This window comes from Oncorhynchus nerka, linkage group LG7, assembly GCF_034236695.1.
Source record: "Oncorhynchus nerka isolate Pitt River linkage group LG7, Oner_Uvic_2.0, whole genome shotgun sequence".
NCBI lineage: Eukaryota > Metazoa > Chordata > Actinopteri > Salmoniformes > Salmonidae > Oncorhynchus > Oncorhynchus nerka.
In genome coordinates, this window is record NC_088402.1 from 62,545,802 (window position 1) to 62,569,191 (window position 23,390).

The 23,390-nt window shown below is 45.8% G+C and overlaps 1 protein-coding gene across 2 annotated transcripts in view; it reads right to left on the reverse strand.

Annotated features, from left to right (window-relative positions):
• Nucleotides 1-1,568: 1,568 nt before the first annotated feature.
• LOC115132142 (collagen alpha-1(XX) chain) overlaps nucleotides 1,569-23,390 on the reverse strand; it is a 39,756-nt gene continuing 17,934 nt past the window's right edge. Inside the window, exons 3-41 of one of the 2 annotated variants that reach the window (XM_029664422.2) lie at nucleotides 22,593-22,697; nucleotides 16,867-17,010; nucleotides 14,185-14,355; nucleotides 13,071-13,280; nucleotides 12,434-12,601; nucleotides 11,829-12,113; nucleotides 11,466-11,624; nucleotides 11,192-11,361; nucleotides 10,898-11,027; nucleotides 10,557-10,702; nucleotides 10,339-10,468; nucleotides 9,751-9,890; nucleotides 9,113-9,239; nucleotides 8,852-8,991; nucleotides 8,603-8,735; nucleotides 8,339-8,484; nucleotides 8,138-8,267; nucleotides 7,907-8,023; nucleotides 7,613-7,759; nucleotides 7,203-7,259; nucleotides 7,063-7,101; nucleotides 6,841-6,979; nucleotides 6,622-6,764; nucleotides 6,058-6,167; nucleotides 5,691-5,849; nucleotides 5,523-5,600; nucleotides 5,258-5,344; nucleotides 5,056-5,109; nucleotides 4,770-4,865; nucleotides 4,486-4,539; nucleotides 4,234-4,287; nucleotides 4,037-4,090; nucleotides 3,866-3,937; nucleotides 3,622-3,657; nucleotides 3,479-3,545; nucleotides 3,190-3,378; nucleotides 3,003-3,080; nucleotides 2,727-2,888; nucleotides 1,569-2,532 (exon numbers count right to left, since the gene is read on the reverse strand). In XM_029664422.2, coding sequence (XP_029520282.1) covers nucleotides 2,507-2,532; nucleotides 2,727-2,888; nucleotides 3,003-3,080; nucleotides 3,190-3,378; nucleotides 3,479-3,545; nucleotides 3,622-3,657; nucleotides 3,866-3,937; nucleotides 4,037-4,090; nucleotides 4,234-4,287; nucleotides 4,486-4,539; nucleotides 4,770-4,865; nucleotides 5,056-5,109; nucleotides 5,258-5,344; nucleotides 5,523-5,600; nucleotides 5,691-5,849; nucleotides 6,058-6,167; nucleotides 6,622-6,764; nucleotides 6,841-6,979; nucleotides 7,063-7,101; nucleotides 7,203-7,259; nucleotides 7,613-7,759; nucleotides 7,907-8,023; nucleotides 8,138-8,267; nucleotides 8,339-8,484; nucleotides 8,603-8,735; nucleotides 8,852-8,991; nucleotides 9,113-9,239; nucleotides 9,751-9,890; nucleotides 10,339-10,468; nucleotides 10,557-10,702; nucleotides 10,898-11,027; nucleotides 11,192-11,361; nucleotides 11,466-11,624; nucleotides 11,829-12,113; nucleotides 12,434-12,601; nucleotides 13,071-13,280; nucleotides 14,185-14,355; nucleotides 16,867-17,010; nucleotides 22,593-22,697 — 4,652 coding nt within the window. In that variant the 3' untranslated portion in view covers nucleotides 1,569-2,506. Of the gene's footprint in view, nucleotides 2,630-2,726; nucleotides 2,889-3,002; nucleotides 3,081-3,189; nucleotides 3,379-3,478; nucleotides 3,546-3,621; nucleotides 3,658-3,865; nucleotides 3,938-4,036; nucleotides 4,091-4,233; nucleotides 4,288-4,485; nucleotides 4,540-4,769; nucleotides 4,866-5,055; nucleotides 5,110-5,257; nucleotides 5,345-5,522; nucleotides 5,601-5,690; nucleotides 5,850-6,057; nucleotides 6,168-6,621; nucleotides 6,765-6,840; nucleotides 6,980-7,062; nucleotides 7,102-7,202; nucleotides 7,260-7,612; nucleotides 7,760-7,906; nucleotides 8,024-8,137; nucleotides 8,268-8,338; nucleotides 8,485-8,602; nucleotides 8,736-8,851; nucleotides 8,992-9,112; nucleotides 9,240-9,750; nucleotides 9,891-10,338; nucleotides 10,469-10,556; nucleotides 10,703-10,897; nucleotides 11,028-11,191; nucleotides 11,362-11,465; nucleotides 11,625-11,828; nucleotides 12,114-12,433; nucleotides 12,602-13,070; nucleotides 13,281-14,184; nucleotides 14,356-16,866; nucleotides 17,011-22,592; nucleotides 22,698-23,390 lie in introns of both variants that reach the window. The other variant, XM_029664421.2, reaches the window with a different exon arrangement.

Sequence of the window (23,390 nt, forward strand, 5' to 3'; positions counted from 1 at the left end):
TGTCCAGTTTCTTAGACTTCTTTGAGACTTCTGCTGTACAGTTTATAACTGTGGCAATGAACGCAACAAAATCCACCGTTTTAACACACAGGGTATATTTTGTCTGGAAGCAAACAATTACTGCAGGCTGTGTTGTGTCCACTAATATCTATTCTCTAGCATCACTTATTTTCTCAATTATTTTAAATCACCTCCCCATAGGAGATTCGATTGACCACTAACTTTTGCCACCTCAATCTCCTTCACCCTTACAGGGCACTCCAGGAACTCAGGATCATGATCCCCACCTCAATCTCCTTCACCCTTACAGGGCACTCCAGGAACTCAGGATCATAATCCCCACCTCAATCTCCTTCACCCTTACAGGGCACTCCAGGAACTCAGGATCATGATCCCCACCTCAATCTCCTTCACCCTTACAGGGCACTCCAGGAACTCAGGATCATGATCCCCATCTCAATCTCCTTCACCCTTACAGGGCACTCCAGGAACTCAGGATCATCATCCCCATCTCAATCTCCTTCACCCTTACAGGGCACTCCAGGAACTCAGGATTATGATCCCCACCACAATTGCAACAAAATAATGAATGAAAAACTCAGTGTAGGCTATAGATAAAAATTGCACAATAATTATACATTCAGGGATTTTTTAAAGATTTTATTTTTATTCAACCTGCTCGCCACCCATACTCCCTTTATCCACACACTATATTTCTTGACCTTAAACCTGCCGTGACTGCAGGTTGAGTCAACCCTCGCATCACTACTTTGCATGACCATTGGGGTGAGGCTCGGACTTGGAGGTCAGTCTTCACGACACCTGCCACCGCAAGTAATTCATCCCCACTCTTGTCAGGGTTCAACTTCCATCCGAGACAGCAGGGTACGGTTTGTCGGCCTATTTGGAGCCGTTCTTCCTCACCTTCCCTATACACTTGGCTCTTATTGTTCCTAGCTGTCCATAACCACTTCTATCCGTTCTCCACGCTCATGCCGCGCCTTCATCTGCTGTATTGCGGATGGCCTTCACCCAATACCAACTTCGGTTCCTTGGCCCAATTTACTAGTCTGACTTTCTCTGGCCTCTCCATGCTGGTAAAACGTGGGCTACTCTGCATCCGAGCTTTTGCATAACATATAATTGACAAGGTATATTTAAGCAATAAGGCATTAGGGTGTGTGGTATATGGCAAATATACCACGGCTAATGCCTGTTCAAAGATGCATCGCGGAGTGCCTGAATACAGCCCTTAGCCATGGTATATTGGCCATATACCACAACCCCCTGAGGTGCCTTATTGCTATTATAAACTGGTTACCAACATATTAACAGAAGTAAAAATAAATGTTTTGTCACATCTGTGGTATGTCAGCCAATCAGCATTCAGGACTTGAACCATACAGTTTATAATGGAGAATACAGATCATGCCAATATTCAATTCAATTCACCAGTAACAGTAGCCCATCTTCCATTGTCTTGCAGTATATAATCATTATCTCATTACAGTCAAGTGGTCCACTGTTTAGGGATTAAGAAGAAAAAAAAGAGTTCAGGCAAGTTTAGTTTTTTAGGTCATGATTTTATTACTCTCAATTGTCTTCCTGCTGTTTAAGTATTTAGACTACCATATTTATGTAGAAGCTGGTCTAATGCTGGTCTCTCATGCGCGCGCTCTCTCTCTCACACACACACACACACACACACACTTCGGAGTAGAAAAAAAGTAACACATCAAATGTTTTCAAGAACACATGGCAACATTTCAACTGCCAATGGCCGTTTACACACATGAAGCAGGAATTGTAAACAGGGCTTTCCTGTGAGACAAAATACAAAATGTAATACAGGAAATCTGCATGTTAGTGTATAATGAGAATAACAAGATTCAATTTATCATATACAGTATATCTATATATCTATAAAATAATTAAGACATTCTCACAGTATATAATTTGTTTGAAACAAAATATAGTTTTTTTTTATACAAAATTAACTCTTTGGATTAACATTTTGAGGCAGTTTAGGTATAAAAAAATATAATAAAAGCTACAGATAGTAACCATATTTGAATTTATGCTTAACATGTAATATGTTACAGTGCATGAGTACAAAAACATGGACATAGTAAGGAGCAGATTTAACATTTTCAGTGCGAAGGTCGTAACATACATCAGTTAACTATAACAGGCCTACTGTCTACCAAAATATCCACTACATAGCCTCCATTAAAACATAGGCCTTTACAATATGTTAGCGAGTTTATTAACAGGTAGGACCTATTCAAATACTTAAAAATGTACTTTTCATCAGTTTTCATGTAAGTGGAAACACTTGATATATTTGTGTTTCATGAGAAGGAGAAGTGAAGAAGAGGCACCATGTCAACTTCCTTTTCCCCTTAATAGTGGCCCATGTGTCTCTGAGTCACTGACGAGCTCCAATGCACCAAACCTGCTCCACTGTGGTGCTTCGTCAGCTCCAGTCCCAGTCTGTCCATCAGGTCTAATGGCACAAGTGCTCTATGGCCACTTAAAATGAAAGAGATGACAGGAGCTGGACCACAATGTCACAAGAAAATTCAGCTTCCACTGTGTGCTCAAGGCTGGTATCCAAAATATGGGTCCTCTGAAAAATGGCATGCCGTCAAAACAGTAAAATAGCATGGTAATATCTTCAATATGGAAATATTTACTGTAAATGGTCCTAGATATGGCTGTTGTACCTGCTTGTGTCTGAGCACCTCTATGACAGCCACTGCTATCACAAACACCAGGGGGACCGATCTCTCCTGCCTGCCCGAATGCTCCTGCGATGCCCGGAGGTCCCGTCTGGCCATCCTCTCCTCTAGGGCCGGGACTGCCCAGCTTGGCCTCTCCTGGGAGACCTGCACAAACACAATCACAAAAAACCCTAATCATTAAGTTGACAGCAGCAATTAAACTTTTCAATTACCGTTTCTTGATTTTTCTGCTCATAGAGACAGAGCTGATGAGTGTACCTGCAAATCCTTTGATTCCCTGTGGTCCCTGGACATTGGGCCCTAAGCTGCCTTTCTCCCCGGGGGCACCTCTACGTCCTGAAGGAAAGAAGGAACCACTGATGAGAGACACTTATCACGTAAGAAGTCTGACCAGGACTGAATACATACCACCACCACCACCACCGTGTAAAACCCAAGGCCTCACCCTGCTCTCCTGGGTATCCAGACTTCCCTGGTTCCCCACTAGTTCCCAGTCTTCCCTGGTTCCCCCTCTGTCCTGGTGGGCCCTTTCCCCCTGGTATACCAGGCTCTCCTGGGGGACCCACTGGCTCCTCAATGGGCACAGGCTTGCGGCTCATCTCATTCAGGAACAAATCCAGCTTCAGCACCTCGTCTGAAAAACAATCGTGAATAAGTCTACACAGATACACAACCATGTGCACTCCCTCAAACATCACCTTACATTAACACAAGTACAGCATTGCAGTACATACTGTGCACCAGTTGCTCACAGGCCTGTGTGACCAGCTGGAAGATCATTGCCATGGACTGAGGCTCTCCCTAAAACACAGAGCATGTCTGTCAATCAATGGGCCAAGAGAGCACAAACACATTTTCTTGCATGATAAAAATGTACCTTCTCTCCCCTTTCACCTTTATTCCCAGGAAGACCCTGTTAATAGAAAGGGAAACTACGATGAACTAGTTGATAACCATTATCGCTACGAATACAATTTGGTTCACCTCAGACAATGGATCATCACTGAATGAGTTAACATTGAGCATACTGAAATTGTGTGATGGCGTGATTGTCGTTTTCAACAGTATATTGGATGCGACAGTCCCAGGGTATGAAGCTCCGTTTGTGCCTCAGTACTTACGGTCGGCCCCACCCCCCCTAAAGGTCCCCTCTCTCCAACAACCCCTGGGTGTCCTGGCATACCCTGGAAACCCTGACAACACAGATGGGTGGATTAGGGGAGGAGCAATAGAGAGATCACTAGAAAAGCAATGACAAGTCTGTCTCTGCTTGACATTCACCCCACTCTTACCCTAGGTCCAGTAATCCCTGGTCCGCCCATGTTCCCCTCAACTCCTCTGATGCCCTGAAAAACACCGGGGAGGCAAAGGTCAGGGTCAGAGCTGGCTTCAGACTGATACACATAACTAATAATACAAACACTTGGAGTCTTGAGCTCCAGGCATGGTTTGTGGAACGTGTTTGAATAAGGGTTGAGATTGAGCTCACCTTGGGGCCTGGGGCTCCTTCGTTCCCTTTGGGTCCAGGAGGACCTGGTAAACCCTAGAGAAACACAGGGATGCGGATGGAGGAGGGGAGGAGATGATAGGGAAGGGAAGGAGAAGGAAGGAAAGTGGAGGGATCAAAGAAGAAAACCATAATGTAAACTACAGCACAGTGGATCAAATGTTGGAAGACAGGTCAAATCAAAATGATATCCTGTTCTGTTTATTCAATGGGAATGTTGTAAATCAGACTCACCTGCCCACCTGGCTTTCCCACCTCCCCCTTCACACCCCGAGCCCCTGGAGGTCCCTGTAGAGACGGAACGGACACAGAGGTCAAAAGTGATACATATTGTTGTAATCACAGAATAACACGGCACAGATCTGCAATATGCTGACATTGCACAATTGATCACAACAACATATGTTTCCAATTCAAAAAGGGCACACATGATAGATGCATTTAAAAAGCAATGTAGCACGTTCTAAACATGGAGAGCAATAAGGATGCTCTAAAAGAATAATTTACAATAGACCCACCACTTTGCCCTGAACTGTCAATCCCCGAGGGCCTCGATTTCCCAGGGGCCCAAGAACTCCTTCTGACCCCATTTTCCCTGAAGGGCCTATCTCACCCTGAGAAAAACAGGAGTGGTGAACAGAGGTTCAAATATAGGAAAATCTGTCACCGTCACATTCTGACAAACATGATGATGTACAGTACATGTGAAAATAGGCTATGGTGCAATACAGATGGAGTTCAGCTGTGTATAGTGAACTGTTCAGGCGCTTCTGTATCGGCTTCACAAGTGTCAAGACCTCTGACCTTTTGGCCCTCCTCTCCCTTTTCACCCTTTTCTCCACGAGGACCCGGTTTGCCCTAAACAAACACAGGGACAAGGATTGTTGCATAATAATCTTAGGATCAGTCATGAAATCATTGCAATTGCTAATCACTTCACAACTACATTACAGTTAATTGAATCAATTTATTCTGCTTTAAATCATAACGTAACACTGTGACTCACAGGAGGACCCATGACCCCAGGAGCTCCAGGTATGTCGGAGGTACAGGTGCAGGCATAGGCAGGGGCGGGGCAGCTCTCCTCATCCCTCTGAGATAGTCACACAGGCAGCATTACAGTCAATGAAGTTACAGTGATATTCAGGGCAGGACGCCAGATACATTCATGCACTCCGCTTCTAATACATTCATTAACTCCATATTCCTCTAGACGCCGGTATTTATTCATTTCCCCATGACCTTCAATAGAGTTACTGTTTGTCACTAACCAGGCCTGGCAAATCACAGCAGGTGTCCTCTAATGCCCAGGTGGTGTTGCACACAATCTCAAAGGACTGTAGCTGGAACTGGAGGAGGCAAAAAAAAAAAAAAAAAGAGTCTGGTTACTACAGTTTATGTTATGTGTGGGTCAAAGTAACAGTTCTGTTCCAACTAACCGGGGCAGAGCCGCTGTGTGGTCCACGGGTCTTCATCAGTTTGCCCAGTGTCTCAAAACCGTCGGTGGGCAGAGTCCCCAGTGGCCGTGCGGGCCTCTCACCCACATGCTGGCAGTCCACAGACAGGGATACGCTCACCTGGCTGATAGACAGGTGGATCTGCCAATCACAGGACAGAAGGGTGTGTTAGAACAACTCGTGCTGTATGTCACAACCATAGACAATATATTAGAGTTCTATATCCATGGTCACATTCTCTAATCACCATCTAAAACTCAGCATTGTCTTGATGTTGAACTGCCCCTCGTCCTTGTTTTCTCTCCCCCTTTCTTCCTTCTATTTATCAAATATTTTCTCTCTCGTTCACCTTGTGGAAGCTTCCGTAGAACAGCCTGTGGACCTGTGGCTGGTCGAAGGTGAGCTCCTGAACCTCACCTCTGTAGTCCAGACTGAAGTACAGCAACAGTTTGCTCACAGCTGGGGGCCACAGAGAGAGAAAGGAGAGAGACAGAGAAGGGAGGGGAGATGAAAAACAGTTTTTTGGGGGAAATGATCCACCGTATGATGAGTAAACAATCTTCCCCCTAATGTCAGACCGCGGAGTCCCTACCCCTTTGAAGAGTGTCAGAAATAACTCAGTGCCCCTAACCCCCCCCCCCCCCCCCACACACACACACACACACACAAACACACACACAAAAAAAAGGTATTTTCCTGCTGGCACTGATTTTGCTAATAAATACTTTCTTGAGTGAAAATGTACTGTGATGTATTGTTGTCACACCTAGCAATCTTAACATGAATGCACTAATTGTAAGTCGCTCAGGATGACTGAAGCAAATTTAGTGAGATCCCTGAGCACAACAAACAGTAAAAACTACAAATCCCTCAAAATGGCAGTCCTCAACCCCACCCCTCTCCTCAGACTCACGGTCCAGCACCACGCCCATCTTGGGCTGGAAGTCGTTGTCGGTGAGTTGCCAGAGGGCAAAGGGCTCCCTGGGGGTGTCCTGTAGCAGACGGAAAGCTATACTGATGGTGTGCTCTGGGGAAAAGCCTGCTGGGTGGATGAATCTGTGGATGGGACAATATAGAGATAAGTGACCTGTGTGTGTGTGTGTGTGTGTGTTTGCCTGTGTAAATGTCTCACCCTGTGCTCTGAGTCAGTTGGATGTCTCTGTACACAGTATAGGTGTGTCGAGTATTGAAGACAAAAGGCTCAGCAGCCACCCCCTCCACAGATGAGTGAGCCCTCTGGGTGAGACCAAAAGCCTCCATCATATCGAACCCTGGTGCAGAAACACACACAGACTCTCACACACCCATGCGTATATGACAAAAGCTCTTTACTTTACAAACATCATTTCCTTACCTTTTACAATGCTGTTTCTGATGGTCACCTCAGGGCAAACTGTAACACAAGAGGGCAGTGTTTAATCACAAACAAAGGTATGTCACAGCACTGTCAATATAGCTCTGTTCTGTACAATTAACTATAATATAAAGAAGTACCTTCATTGCGAATTGGGTGCAGTCTGGGATGAATGGGGATTCTGGCTGGGGACGATGCTGTCGGGATCAAAATCCAAATGCTCAATACTTCTATCTGGTTCTACTTTCATGAATGTGTAATGTTACATTGAGAGTGTTTCCCACCAAGAGGATTGTACCCCAGTGATCTGTTTACATCTACAATCAATCCCCGAGCTGACAAGGTAAACATCGGTCGTTCTGCCCCTGAGCAAGGCAGTTAACCCACTGTTCCCCGGGCGCCGAAGACGTGGATGTCGATTAAGGCAGCCCCCCGCACCGCTCTGATTCAGAGGGGTTGGGTTAAATGCGGAAGACACATTTCAGTTGAAGGCATTCAGTTGTACAACTGACAAGGTATCCCCCTCTCCCAATGCTGATGGTATACAGACCTGTGGGGTGGAGAATGGAGACGGCAGCTCCCTCTACAGTGTCGAGGCGGGAGTGCACACTGATGCGGTACACAGTCTCTGGCTCCAGCTCAGTGAAACAGTAGCTGCTGCTTGATGCATCCACTATCTCCTGCTTTGTCTGCTTGTCTGGGCTCCCAAACACAGTAGGGACATAGAGAAAAACATACGCCACACACAATATCCTTGTAAGAAACAGCGATGGATGGTAGCTCCAAAACCAAGAACCCCGACTACCCGTGTCACTTCGAGATGTGCTAGAAAAGGTCTCGTTACCTTTGAAAGACTGGATGGCAATGCGGTAACCGCTGACTGCTGAAACAGGCCTCCAAGACACGCAGATACTGGAGTGATCAGACCTCATCACACTGACACTGCTCACTCGCAGACTGACTGGAGGAACAGACATGGAGAGACAACTCTAGTGTCTGCGTACACTAGAGCACGCGAGACCATGCATTCACAGGTGATCGACTATTAATGACAGTTGGTGTGTAAGTGACTCACTGGTCTTGCCCTGTGCGGAGGCGCTCCCTCCCTCTCGGTTGCGATACTCCGCAGTGACCAGGATGCTGTAGCGTGTGTCCGGTAGCAGGGTCTGCAGCAATGTTCGTCTCTCGCTGCCTGAAACTAACACCTGCAGAGGCATAACACTGTAACAACCAACCTAACCTGACCTGTGTGTGTGTGTGTGTGTGTGTTACTCACAGTGCTCTCCTGTGTCTCTCCTCCCGTCAGGGCGGTGTAGGAGACATGGTATTGCAGTACATGGGCGTTGGGAGGAACCCAGCTCACCAGGAGACTGACTGCAGTCTCCTCTGAGATGGACACACTGGAAGGGCCGCCACCTGACACTAGGACACATTAACGCGTGCTCTTTAAGCTGAGAACTACAACCTTTACATCCCAATATTACATATTGATGAGATTAATATCTCCAGGTCTGTGACAATGTGTGCATTTTGAACTCACAGGTGCTGTATCGTATAGCCACTGCCTCACTCTGTGCTCCATCGGCGTAGAGGGCAGACAGTGAAATCTGATACTCCTTATCGTCCTGCACCCCCTCCAATATGGCCCCCTCGCTGTCCCCATCCACCCTCAACTGAAACACACACAGCAAATGTAACACTAAAATCCATGCAACACAGCGTCGAATTGGCAATGAAATATGGCGCGTCTTACTAGATTTAACAGACAAGCCGAGGTTCCTCCACATACCTGTCTGAGGTCCCCTCCACTGAGTGAGATCCATTTAATCAGGTAGGAGACAACGTCATCGGCGGCTGACTCCCATCGAACTGTGATGTCACTTCCTGAGAAGTTTGTGACTCGGAGATCAGAGGGGGCTGGTACCCTCACTGACAGAGAGACACAGAGAGAGGGGCAGAGGGGAGGGAGAAACAACAATCTCTGTCATATGCACAGGTCATGTATGGATGTGGAAATGTGTGTGTGACGTGCTAGGTTTCATGATCTTACATGTGGTGACGTTGGCTGTGAGCGGTGAGGACAGGCCCTGCTCATACTGTGACTGCACCGACACCAAGTATCTAGACAGAGAGGACAGGTTCTGTAGCAGCACTGAGTTCACACCTGTCACCTCCACCTGGAGAGAAAAGAGGCGAGTGGGAAAGTGACAGACAGAAAGAAGGAGATACTAAATTAATGAATCAAGGAAATATCTTATAATAAAACATATTGCCTCCCGGGTGGCGCAGTGGTCTAAGGCACTGCATCGCAGTGCTAGCTGTGCCATCAGAGACTCTGGGTTCGAGCCCAGGCTCTGTCGCAGCCAGCCGTGACCGGGAGGGTTTGGCCAGTAGGGATATCCTTGTCTCATCGCGCACTAGCGACTCCTGTGGCAGGTCGGGCGCAGTGCACGCTAACCAGGTCACCAGGTGCACAGTGTTTCCTCCGACACATTGGTGCGGCTGGCTTTCGGGTTGGATGCGCGCTGTGTTAAGAAGCAGTGCGGCTTGGTTAGGTTGTGTTTCGGAGGACGCATGGCTTTCGACCTTCGTCTCTCCCGAGCCCGTACGGGATAATAAATAATAATAAATAAAACATATTTATTGAGTAGTGTATGTTTTATTCCACAGTAGTTAAATGGTGAGCACCTGTTTGACGTCACTGCCATGGTTGGTGCTGCAGGTGATTCTGTGACCGGGAACATCAACCACTCCAGGAACCCAGCTGACCCTGACCATGCTGTGGCTCACCTTGGGAAACTGCATACTGACGGGGGAGGGCAACGGGTCTACAGAGAAAGAGAGAGAGTAGAAAATATTTTTATTTCACCAGGTAGGCCAGTTGAGAACAAGTTCTCATTTACAACTGCGACCTGGCCAAGATAAAGCAAAGCAGTGCGACACAAACAACAACACAGAGTTACACATAGAATAAACAAACAATAACACAATAGAGAAAAAGTCTATATACAGTGTGTGTAAATGTGGTAGGATAAGGGAGGTAAGGCAATAAATAGGCCATAGTAGCGAAATAACTACAATTTAGTAATTAAACACTGGAGTGATAGATGAATGTGCAAGTAGAGATACTGGGATACAAAGGAGCAAAAAAATAAATACATAAAAAATAACAGTATGGGGATGAGGAAGTTGGATGGGGAAAAAAAAATGACACACAGAAAAATAAAATAAATGGATTGAATGTTAATTAATAATAAGCAGTGATAACATCCTCACATGTGGTGGCGATAGCGGTGACAGGGTCACTGGGGTCCTCGTCATACAGGGCATACAGGGTGACAGAGTAGTCTGTCACTGGTATCAGACCACCCAGCATCACATCAGTCTGGTCTGCCCCAAACTTCACCTGGGACAGGGATTTAATACACAAAATGATCCTAACAAACACATCAACATATTACACACGTCACTCTGCCGTCCTCCAGTAACCTCACCTCCTTGGCATCGTCGGGCTCTCCGTGGCTGAGGGAGGAGTAGAGAACCATATACTGAGTAGCCCCCGCGGTGGCACCCCAACGCACCCTCAGACTGCTGGGGGACGAGGGGGTCACCTCCAGACCCTCCGGCATGGCCAGGGGCACTGATGATCCAGGAGGAGAGAAGGAGACGGTAGAGGGAATGTATCAGAAGTTATTTCCACGGTAGAGGGAATGTATCAGAAGTTATTTCCACGGTAGAGAGAATGTATCAGAAATGATTTCCACGGTTTCGTCGAGTTATTTGCATTATGAAGTACATGATGTGTGAGAAATGTGGCAGATGGGTTCTGCCTTACATGTGGTGATGGTCCCTCTGAGGGCCAGACCAACGTTGTCATCGTAGACAGGAAAGATTGATATGTGGTAGTGGGTCTGGGAGGAGAGTCCACCCAGCAGAACACTGGAGACGGTCCCATTCACAACCACCTGAACACAGACGCCACACAGATCCAAGTCACTCACAGCCAAAATCACCAAATAGCTACATGTTGACACAACTGATTTATTTCCATGACAAAAGATCTTGAGCTTCATAACTGCAATGACTTGTAAATGCAGACATTCATGAGAACATTCTGTCCATCTCGGACCTCCTGTGGGCTCCGTCCCTCGGCGCTGTGGAACACCACTCTGTACTGCAGGACAGGTCGGGTAGGTCCAGTCCAGCTCAGCTGCACCTCCCTGGGGCCCAGCTCAGAGAACTCCAGGTCTGTGGGGCTTGGGTAGTAGAGCACAGGGTCCTCTGTCGGCCTTTCGTTTCCTACGCAGTGAATGAGGAAACTACTTGGTATTTCCTCACAGAAAGAGCGTTTCGTAAGAGTTTGTATAAACATACGGATGAATGTACTGAAATACTAAACTCACTCTTAGCAATGCTGCGCTCCTCTATCTTCCCACAGAGGATGTGCACCAGTCGGTCCACCAGTTTGCTGAGCAGAGGGAAGTCATTCACATTGTAGACGTTGATCTCCAGAGGCTCAGACGCCACCTGCCTCAGCTCTGATTCGTCTGCGTTCTTTACACCTGAAAGACACAGGCACAGTCCTTATTTCACACGGCTATACATTCCTGAACAGACACACAAATTACTGACAAACACAACCAAGCATAAATAACATGCAAAAAACAAACAAACAAAGCCACACAAACTCCTGTACTTCCGGTACTCTCCATTATGCAAACTAAACCCTCAAGAGTAACAGGCTGCACCACCAGGGTAGATCTCACCTACGGCGATGATCTCCACGCCGGTGTTCTTCAGCCGGTTGGCTGCAGCGATGGCGTCGTCCTGCGACTTCCCATCCGTCAGGAGGATCAGGATACGAGGGGTGTCCGGCCTCGCCCCCGACTCGTGTCTCAGGTTCTCCTCCAGGACATGCAGCAGAGCCTGGCCCGTGAAGGTGTTGCCGCCCTTGTATCTGAAGTTCCTGACGGCCTCCAGCAGTTGCTCTTTGGTAGTGAAGTTGTTGAGCTGCCACTCAGTGCGAGGGTCTCCACTGTACTGAGAAAGGGCTGGGGAAACGGAGGGGCAATAAACTGGTAATATCACTCCACACGACAGTTATTGGTGTCCCGGGAAGTAAAAACCTAACAGAGGAGAGTACTGTTATAGGTCGAGTATTTACAGCTGCAGAAACAGGAAAGGGGCCAAAACCACCAGGATTTAGATGAAAGAAAGTGCACAAAACAGAACCATTAAGATCAAAAGACATCTGCCCGGGGACGTCTTATATATGTGGCTTATTATTATATTAATTATGAGATCAAATCACACACCCTTTCATGAGAAACCCAAAACGCTAATTCAGCAGAAAGAGTCTGCTGTGTCTCACCTATCTGCACCCTGTCTGGGCCGATATGGAAAGGCGTGACTAGACCCTCCAGGAAGTCCCTGACACGTCTGAAGTTGGTGCGTCCAATGCTCCAGGAGCCGTCCACCAACATGACCACGTCAGCGGCTGCGGTCGTGTCACACTCAAAGGCCTTCCGAGTGGACACCACTGGATTAACGAAGAAACACTTAAAACCAAGAAAACTGGCTGATCCAAACTAAGGAAAATGCATTAGTAGTAGGTGTGTGTGTGTGTGTTACAGAGGAATACAGGAGAGTGCAAGGACATTTCTGCTCCAGAGGCCCTATCATTATCCTGTCCTCTCTGTGCTCCCCTCCTCAGGAAACGCTGTCATCAGATCGGAAATTGCCACTCACTGGAATATTTTGTTCTATGATTGCAGTGCTGAGGATGACAAAGTAACGCCAGAACTCCTCTTCTCAGACTTAACTTTATCCTTTAGCGCTAGAAGAGTGTGCATACTATGGGCTCTAAATAAGGTACTTCACTTACAACACTGAAAATACATACACAGGCTTTTTAAACAAAAACATTTTGCCTGGTACATCTTGAAGTAACAATAATAGTGTTTTTACAAACGGTTTGCTGTCGGTGGGATGGATGGGAGTTGGTGTACCTGTGACAGGCTGGGTGGGGATTGTCTTCCTGACTTTCTCCCTGTCAGAGTTCTCATCCTCTACTGGTTTCCCCTGAGTTGTCCCCTGCTCCTCCTTATTGTCCACCTTGGAGCGATCCTTCTCTTTCTTCCTCTTCCTCTTCTCTTTGGGAGCCTTCTCTGTCACCAACTCATTATTCTGGGTAGTTGTTTCTGTAGTAGTTGGAGGTTCTACAGATACACAATTTTGACAGTTGGTAGTGTTAGAGAAACCACGTCTACGACAGAAATTCCAACAGCATAATTATTTCAGGCCACCAGTTGATATGATGACAAACATTCAGGAATAGGCCATAGTAATATCCCATCTCCAGTTCTTCGGAGACATTGTTAAGATACAGGGAACTCGTAAACCCCTTTGTACCGTCCCTTAGCCCACACCCCATGTCCACTCTCTGTTGCCTCTCAGCCATGTTTCTCTCCCATGCTGGACAGGGCAGCTTACAGCTGTGGCACTGCATCAGCGCTCTCATTACAGACCTAGTGTGACAACGCAGGCGCCTCTCCAGGCTCCTACCCCCACCCTGCCAGTTAAACACACATAATGACAGAGCCCATGGCGAAACAGAGAGGAGAACACAATATCAACTATGGGGAGGATGTGGGGGGGTTGTGTTTTGTATTTTCTCTAAGTTCCACTGTTGCCACCCACAAACAAAGCAATTATCAGACCTGAACATATTAGATATGGTATGCATACCTTTTGCCAACAGCACTGTAGTGTGACGTATACAATTACAACAGTAAACAGGAAGTGAAATAACACTCGGAACATAAAATCCTGTAACAGCACATCACTTGCAGAACTGATTGAGGATGACCATTATATTAACTTCAGTGCTTATTGGCCAGAGTAAGGTTCCTGGGCATTGCTCTATTGCCGTCAAATTCAAATCTGGACCAAAAAAACATAATCAGAGACTGATTTATCCCTGTAGGTAGGTTCAATTAATTATCAAGTATAACAGAAAAACAGTGGCACTCTCGACCTCGTAGGTTAAGATTTTAATAGCCCTGCTCTACAGTGTAAAATCCTTTGACCTAAAAGCCCTCCCTGGGTGAGAACACCCCCTACCTGTAGTGGTGGTGGTGGTGGTTGCCGGCTCATGGTAGACCACAGTGGGTACAGCTACCAGGGCCTCTATTGGGTCATCCAGCTCACCTGACCCTGACCCCCCTGGTAGGGCCTTCCGCCGCTGTTCACGACTGCCACTACGGACCAACTCCTCCTCTCGCAAGCCCTCAACTGGCAGGACAGAGAGAGGAGAGCAGAAGGACAGAAGAGAGGAAATAGAGCCATGGAGAGACAAATGAAGGAGGAAAAGATGGTGGAAGAGAAATGACAGCGGTGGTTGAACGGGAAGGAGAGGCAGAGGAGAAAGAGTCGGAATTGAGAAGGAAAGGAGAAATGTGGAGCAGCAGATGAGTATATGAATCTAAAATAATTGTACATTGTAAAACATATCATTTTATGCAGAGCTTGACAAAAATAAAAGGCAGCACATACACAGCGCCGGGAAAAGGGCAAATGTTGCCTCGAGAAAACGGTAAGTGTGACAGAAAACAAGTATGACATTTCTATGGAAATAACAAGTGGGGCTGGGGGTTTGAGAAGAGGCCAGGAAGGAGCTCCCAGACTAGGATCATCATTGAATGATAGCCAGACGTTTTCAAGTCAACACCAACGTCTGACTTGTCCCAACGCGCTTCCATTGACACAGCAACCCACTATCACTGAAAGGCTGGCAGCAATAAAACATATTTTGAAGGGCATTTTGTTCCTAAAACAGCTTTTTACATAAACCAGGTTTCCATCCAACCTTTTTATGCGACTAAAGTACATTGAATAAAAAAAATGTCATGACATTTGCCTGACAGAAACAGATTCTTTTTACATAAACCTTCCAAATGTCAACATAAACAAAATACACTAGACAAGGTGGGATCTTTTTGTGTCGGTGGAAATGCTTTTATACACAAATATTGAAATAATAACCATCATATCGAAGTAAACTTGGGAGTCACGCGATGACATGTTGTGTGGTCCTCCCACTACGACTCAGGAAAGCATGCAATTTATTAGGCTACAGATGAAATAAATATGGGCACAACTTTCACTAGGACAGGGGGGGGGGACATGTCCCCCCACATTGTGAAATTGCATTTTTGTCCCCACCAGTTTATCATTGGAATGTGACACAAAACCAGGCAAAGGTGTGCGTTAGGACCATGCGGACGCCTCCGAGCGGTCGGGTAGGCTGTTTGGAGTGTTAATCAAACTGAATAATAATTATTATAATTTATGTCCCCTCAACTTCTAAAAACAAAGTTGAGCCCCTGGAAAGAAATTATGAACTTCACAGTGCGGTGAAATTGCAAGGTGATGAGCTTGATGCTCCTTTACAATAAATATTGATGGTCTTATTCTGGTGACATGATAATTGAGGCTTGGCTGCAGTTTGACAAATAAAAATAATCTTGCTCCGTTATCCATAATAACAATCGCATCATGTACAGCGCTGTTGACATGCCAATACCAGAGTGGGCACACTTGCAATCTAAAACGCACATTTTTCTGTGAGAAAACCATCAGTAGTGTTGAAAATGCGATGGAAACCCATTTCACTTGTATTTTTTAATTCGGTAAGTGGGAATTTAACAGCAAAAAGCATTTTATGTGGACTACATCACGCACTGCATTAAACTGCAACAAGTCAATTTGATGGCAACATCTCTGGAGGGAAAAATTAACACATTGTTTCTATCCAGATTCTAGAATATTTGCATGTAAATCTGTCGTCAATTGGATGGAAACCTAGCTTCTGTCTCCCTCCCGCAATAATCACAACCTGTAATTGTGCAAGAATACTCTTAAAATGTCAATTACAGACAGTCCCTTGTGAAAGAAAGGCTGATAGGTGTGTGTGTGTGGTTACATGGAATGGAATGATACGGAAGTGTTCACACACATTCAGATGTCAAAGGCACACAGGTATTTAGAAATTCCCAAATAACTGGGGGGGGGGGGGGGGGGGGGAATGTACTGCAAATGTCTGAATGTGTTTGGTCTATAAAGGCTGCTTTTTTCAACCCACAGGCATAATGTGTTGTTACCTGACAGAGAATAACAGTTGCTTTGTAATGACCAGTTCACCGACCAGAGATAAAGTGAATTTGGTAAATCCCACTGAGGTCAACTGCGATTTTTATGGGAATTCGCAAAATTCCCTTAAAGCTTTGAGAATTCCAACAGTGGTGGGCATGAGACACAGGCCTACACTAGTGGGCATGAGGGCCTATGTCGTCACTCTTGATCTTTGCATCTGTACAGCTCTCCCTTGCTGTGCCCTTCACTCTCTCCTCCTCCAGATAGTGGTCATCTTTCTCTAACATCAGTTACTCTTTCCTTCTCGCTCTCATTTCCCCATAACGGTCATTCCAAACATTCACCTAACCTCCCACTCTATCGAACACTCTCTCCCTCCAGCCCCCCCTTACTGTAAACTCTCCCTCTCTGGCTCTTTATCCATCTTCCTCCTGTCCTTCACACCCTTCATTTCATAGTCTATGCTTCCTCTTCTATACTAATCCTACTCAATATTAATCTCCACCTTTCCAAACTCCCTCCACCATTACATTCCTCCTAACATCATTTCATCTCCCTCTTTTAAGTCCTCTGCATTCATTCCCCCCCCCCGGTTCTTCCTCCTCGCCTCTCCTTCCTGTTCAACACTCCCTCTCCCCTGCCGTCTCTTACTGGTGAAGCGTCTCTTGGCGATGAGTTTCTCCAGTGTGCCGTTGAGCACTAGGACCTGGAGGGCGTATTCCTGGCTGGAGTCCAGACCTGCCACTGTGGCCCGGCCACGCGTGGTCGTCAGCATCAGCTCCGGCTGGGGTACCTCTGGAGGACAGAGACATCGAACATATCACAGACAGTCTCTCAGATTCTTGCAGAAGTGAGAGAGAAACAGAGAGACACACATACAGCTGCTGTTACCACAACAAATGGTAGAAAGAGATAGTGAGTAGAAGAAGAAAAAAATTAATTAAAAAAAGATGTGCGTTTTCATAAAAAGGCAACAACTCGACAAGGAAGAGAGACGACTGTTCTATTAAAAACAATGTGTGAGTCATGACCCAGAAGGTGGTTGGCTAAACCACAGCATATCTCCCTAAGCTATCAGGTGAGAGCCTCCACAGCCAGGTGTGTTCACGCTGCAGCAGCCAAAACATCAAAAATATCAATTGTTCCTTGAGGCTTTGTTTACAACATCAACTGAGCCAGATATACTATACTCCTTTTCCCCTCTTCTAGCCCACTGCCACATCTCTTCATCATCATCATCACCATCTCTCCAAAATCCCTAATGTCTCCTTGTGCTTCTTTCATAGTGGTCCCCGCCGCTCTTGCTCTGTTCCCCCCTATCTCCTCATCTCCCTCTAGAGAGCTGCAGGGTAAGCAGGCATGTCTCATGTCTGTTTCACTGTTAACCGTTTCTGAGTCTTACCATCACAGACCTGTCTGGACACAGTTATGACAGAGAACTGGAGATAAAATAAAAGATAATATGACAGTGAGAAACAAATGAGGAAGACTCTTGAAATAATGTTTCACACCCATTTATTATAGAACATGAGAATGTAAATAAAAGAGAGTTGTATAAGTAGAACAAAAGGAGAGACGTCAAGCTAACCAGAGTAGCAGGGCAGCCCTTGTACCCTGTGGCTGGGTCAGATTGACCAATGAACGGTTTCCAACTGAATTAGAGTGAGGAGGTGTTTACTAGCCAGTGCTTTGATCAACTCTGGCTCCAGATGGCATGGAGTTAAGTGGGAGGGACAGCTTGGCAGCTTTATTGTGGAGAACAGGCAGCTGGGTGGGAAATCGTAGGGTTCTGGAAAATCATTCAAAAACAGGCAAATAAAAGAAATACAATGGAAAAAAAATGGAGGCACTTACCTATAGTTAATTCACTTTCATTTGGGTAATAATATACTGCACATTAGTCCAGCACTAAAATTGCCTCTATATACTGTAAGTACAAGGCAGTTAACCCACTGTTCCTAGGCCGTCATTGTAAATAAGAATTTGTTCTTAACCGACTTGCCTAGTTAAATAAATGTTTTAAAAAAATAACAAATAAAAAGTGGTCTTGGTTAAATATGTAATCCGTAGTATCGTAGGGGAAAACAGCATCACTGTCTGCCCCCCATGGCCATTATTGCTTTTGTTTTGTTGACAAACCAGAGGTGGGGTGCATCGCTAATCAGTGTAAAAAAAGGAAAATGCTGTACACATATGCTGCTGTACACATGCTGCTGTTCTAACGCGCGTGCAATGCCTTCAGAGGGAAAAAAACACTGTTAGTTGTCTGCAGTAACTTCTTTGTTGTTTTAATATCGCAAACAGACGTGACAGTTTCACCATTAAGGATTCCAGCTTTGAGTCATCGTGACCCAACATTGTCAACTCTTAGTTAGAATCAACCTCACAGTACACGGCGGTACAAGGCGGTGTTCACCTTAGCAATCTCACTAGGATAAAGACCACCTCCATTCCTGTCATTACTGAAAGAGATCATGATACCTCACATCTCAAAATAGGGCTACTTAATGTTAGATCCCTTACTTCAAAGGCAATTATAGTCAATGAACTAATCACTGATCATAATCTTGATGTGATTGGCCTGACTGAAACATGGCTTAAGCCTGATGAATTTACTGTTTTAAATGAGGCCTCACCTCCTGGCTACACTAGTGACCATATCCCCCGTGCATCCCGCAAAGGCGGAGGTGTTGCTAACATTTACGATAGCAAACTTCAATTTACAAAAAAAAAAATGACGTTTTCGTCTTTTGAGCTTCTAGTCATGAAATCTATGCAGCCTACTCAATCACTTTTTATAGCTACTGTTTACAGGCCTCCTGGGCCATATACAGCGTTTCTCACTGAGTTCCCTGAATTCCTATCAGACCTTGTAGTCATAGCAGATAATATTCTAATCTTTGGTGACTTTAATATTCACATGGAAAAGTCCACAGACCCACTCCAAAAGGCTTTCGGAGCCATCATCGACTCAGTGGGTTTTGTCCAACATGTCTCTGGACCCACTCACTGTCACAGTCATACGCTGGACCTAGTTTTGTCCCATGGAATAAATGTTGTGGATCTTAAAGTTTTTCCTCATAATCCTGGACTATCGGACCACCATTTTATTACGTTTGCAATTGCAACAAATAATCTGCTCAGACCCCAACCAAGGAACATCAAAAGTCGTGCTATAAATTCACAGACAACACAAAGATTCCTTGATGCCCTTCCAGACTCCTTCCGCCTACCCAAGGACGCCAGAGGACAAAAATCAGTTAACCACCTAACTGAGGATCTCAATTTAACCTTGCGCAATACCTTAGATGCAGTTGCACCCCTAAAAACTAAAAAAAATTCTCATAAGAAACTAGCTCCCTGGTACACAGAAAATACCCGAGCTCTGAAGCAAGCTTCCAGAAAATTGGAACGGAAATGGCGCCACACCAAACTGGAAGTCTTCCGACTAGCTTGGAAGGACGGTACCGTGCAGTACCGAAGAGCCCTTACTGCTGCTCGATCATCCTATTTTTCTAACTTAATTGAGGAAAATAAGAACAATCTGAAATTCCTTTTTGATACTGTCGCAAAGCTAACTAAAAAGCAGCATTCCCCAAGAGAGGATGACTTTCACTTTAGCAGTGATAAATTCATGAACTTCTTTGAGGAAAAGATTATGATTATTAGAAAGCAAATTACGGACTCCTCTTTAAACCTGCGTATTCCTCCAAACCTCAGTTGTCCCGAGTCTGCACAACTCTGCCAGGACCTAGGATCAAGAGAGACGCTCAAGTGTTTTAGTACTATATCTCTTGACACAATGATGAAAATAATCATGGCCTCTAAACCTTCAAGCTGCATACTGGACCCTATTCCAACTAAACTACTGAAAGAGCTGCTTCCTGTGCTTGGCCCTCCTATGTTGAACATAATAAACGGCTCTCTATCCACTGGATGTGTACCAAACTCACTAAAAGTGGCAGTAATAAAGCCTCTCTTGAAAAAGCCAAACCTTGACCCAGAAAATATAAAAAACTATCGGCCTATATCGAATCTTCCATTCCTCTCAAAAATTTTAGAGAGGGCTGTTGCGCAGCAACTCACTGCCTTCCTGAAGACAAACAATGTATACGAAATGCTTCAGTCTGGTTTTAGACCCCATCATAGCACTGAGACGGCACTTGTGAAGGTGGTAAATGACATTTTAATGGCATCGGACCGAGGCTCTGCATCTGTCCTCGTGCTCCTAGACCTTAGTGCTGCTTTTGATACCATCGATCACCACATTCTTTTGGAGAGATTGGAAACCCAAATTGGTCTACACGGACATGTTCTGGCCTGGTTTAGATCTTATCTGTCGGAAAGATATCAGTTTGTCTCTGTGAATGGTTTGTCCTCTGACAAATCAACTGTACATTTCGGTGTTCCTCAAGGTTCCGTTTTAGGACCACTATTGTTTTCACTATATATTTTACCTCTTGGGGATGTTATTCGAAAACATAATGTAAACTTTCACTGCTATGCGGATGACACACAGCTGTACATTTCAATGAAACATGGTGAAGCCCCAAAATTGCCCTCGCTAGAAGCATCTGTTTTAGACATAAGGAAGTGCATGGCTGCAAACTTTCTACTATTAAACTCGGACAAAACAGAGATGCTTGTTCTAGGTCCCAAGAAACAAAGAGATCTTCTGTTGAATCTGACAATTAATCTTAATGGTTGTACAGTCGTCTCAAATAAAACTGTGAAGGACCTCGGCGTTACTCTGGACCCTGATCTCTCTTTTGAAGAATATATCAAGACCATTTCCAGGACAGCTTTTTTCCATCTACGTAACATTGCAAAAATCAGAAACTTTCTGTCCAAAAATGATGCAGAAAAATTAATCCATGCTTTTGTCACTTCTAGGTTAGACTACTGCAATGCTCTATTTTCCGGCTACCCGGATAAAGCACTAAATAAACTTCAGTTAGTGCTAAATACGGCTGCTAGAATCCTGACTAGAACCAAAAAATGTGATCATATTACTCCAGTGCTAGCCTCTCTACACTGGCTTCCTTTCAAAGCAAGGGCTGATTTCAAGGTTTTACTGCTAACCTACAAAGCATTACATGGGCTTGCTCCTACCTATCTCTCTGATTTGGTCCTGCCGTACATACCTACACGTACGCTACGGTCACAAGACGCAGGCCTCCTAATTGTCCCTAGAATTTCTAAGCAAACAGCTGGAGGCAGGGCTTTCTCCTATAGAGCTCCGTTTTTATGGAATGGTCTGCCTACCCATGTCAGAGACGCAAACTCGGTCTCAACCTTTAAGTCTTTACTGAAGACTCATCTCTTCAGTGGGTCATATGATTGAGTGTAGTCTGGCCCAGGAGTGGGAAGGTGAATGGAAAGGCTCTGGAGCAACGAACCGCCCTTGCTGTCTCTGCCTGGCCGGTTCCCCTCTTTCCACTGGGATTCTCTGCCTCTAACCCTATTACAGGGGCTGAGTCACTGGCTTACTGGGGCTCTCTCATGCCGTCCCTGGAGGGGGTGCGTCACCTGAGTGGGTTGATTCACTGTTGTGGCCATCCTGTCTGGGTTGGCGCCCCCCTTGGGTTGTGCCGTGGCGGAGATCTTTGTGGGCTATACTCAGCCTTGTCTCAGGATGGTAAGTTGGTGGTTGAAGATATCCCTCTAGTGGTGTGGGGGCTGTGCTTTGGCAAAGTGGGTGGGGTTATATCCTTCCTGTTTGGCCCTGTCCGGGGGTGTCCTCGGATGGGGCCACAGTGTCTCCTGACCCCTCCTGTCTCAGCCTCCAGTATTTATGCTGCAGTAGTTTATGTGTCGGGGGGCTGGGGTCAGTTTGTTATATCTGGAGTACTTCTCCTGTCCTATTCGGTGTCCTGTGTGAATCTAAGTGTGCGTTCTCTAATTCTCTCTTTCTTTCTCTCTCTCGGAGGACCTGAGCCCTAGGACCATGCCCCAGGACTACCTGACATGATGACTCCTTGCTGTCCCCAGTCCACCTGGCCATGCTGCTGTTCCAGTTTCAACTTCCACCTGACTGTGCTGCTGCTCCAGTTTCAACTGTTCTGCCTTATTATTATTCGACCATGCTGGTCATTTATGGACATTTGAACATCTTGGCCATGTTCTGTTATAATCTCCACCCGGCACAGCCAGAAGAGGACTGGCCACCCCACATAGCCTGGTTCCTCTCTAGGTTTCTTCCTAGGTTTTGGCCTTTCTAGGGAGTTTTTCCTAGCCACCGTGCTTCTACACCTGCATTGCTTGCTGTTTGGGGTTTTAGGCTGGGTTTCTGTACAGCACTTTGAGATATCAGCTGATGTACGAAGGGCTATATAAATACATTTGATTTGATTTACACACCAGTACTGCTGGCTCACCTGAGATGGGCTTCACGCGGACCTTGTATCCCTGGACCGGCCCTTCAGCCTCCTTCCACTTCATCTGCAGCCGATCCTGAGACAGCACTGTCAGCTTCAGACGCCCTGCAGTGTAGCCAACACATATGCGCACCCACGTTAGGAATAGGTCCACATCTAACATCAAATCAATCAGACAAATCAACAATCAGACTGCTATTCAGACGTGTACCCGCCAGAGCACAGAACAAAACAATCAACTTGGGATTGGAACAACTGATTTTTGTCTCACACAGACAAAAGCATAATCAACACGAGGCACTTGAAACATGAACATCTATGCAGTGATTACTTGTTGTGAGAGGCCAACTGAGCTGTTTCTCTGCTGTGGAACTGATTCTGGGTACGAGTATAGCGGTGAACTTGGCAATGGGGGGTGGTGGTGGGGGGGTTGCAGGGGTGGTGGGCTATTCTAAGATCAAAGAAATTCCCCCCCAAAATGAATTTATTAGTAGGTTCTAAACCTTTTTCAGACATTAAATCCCTCTTCCTCCTTCACTAATCAAATCAGTCTCTTGTTTTCAGGTCATCTACATAATTTCCAACGGGGATTCCCAACAATCCTCTTCTTTCATGTGTCACTCTCTGTCCTCCTCTCTCCTCTCCAGCTGCCCCTGTCTGCTCAAAGCAGGCCTTGTGTTCTCCACTGGGATAGCAAGAGGGACAGGAAATCCGTTTAGGGCCTAAGGTTGAAGGTCAGTTTGAAGGCACCTTATACACAACGTCATGGGGAAAACCGAAGACATTGTAGAGGACTGC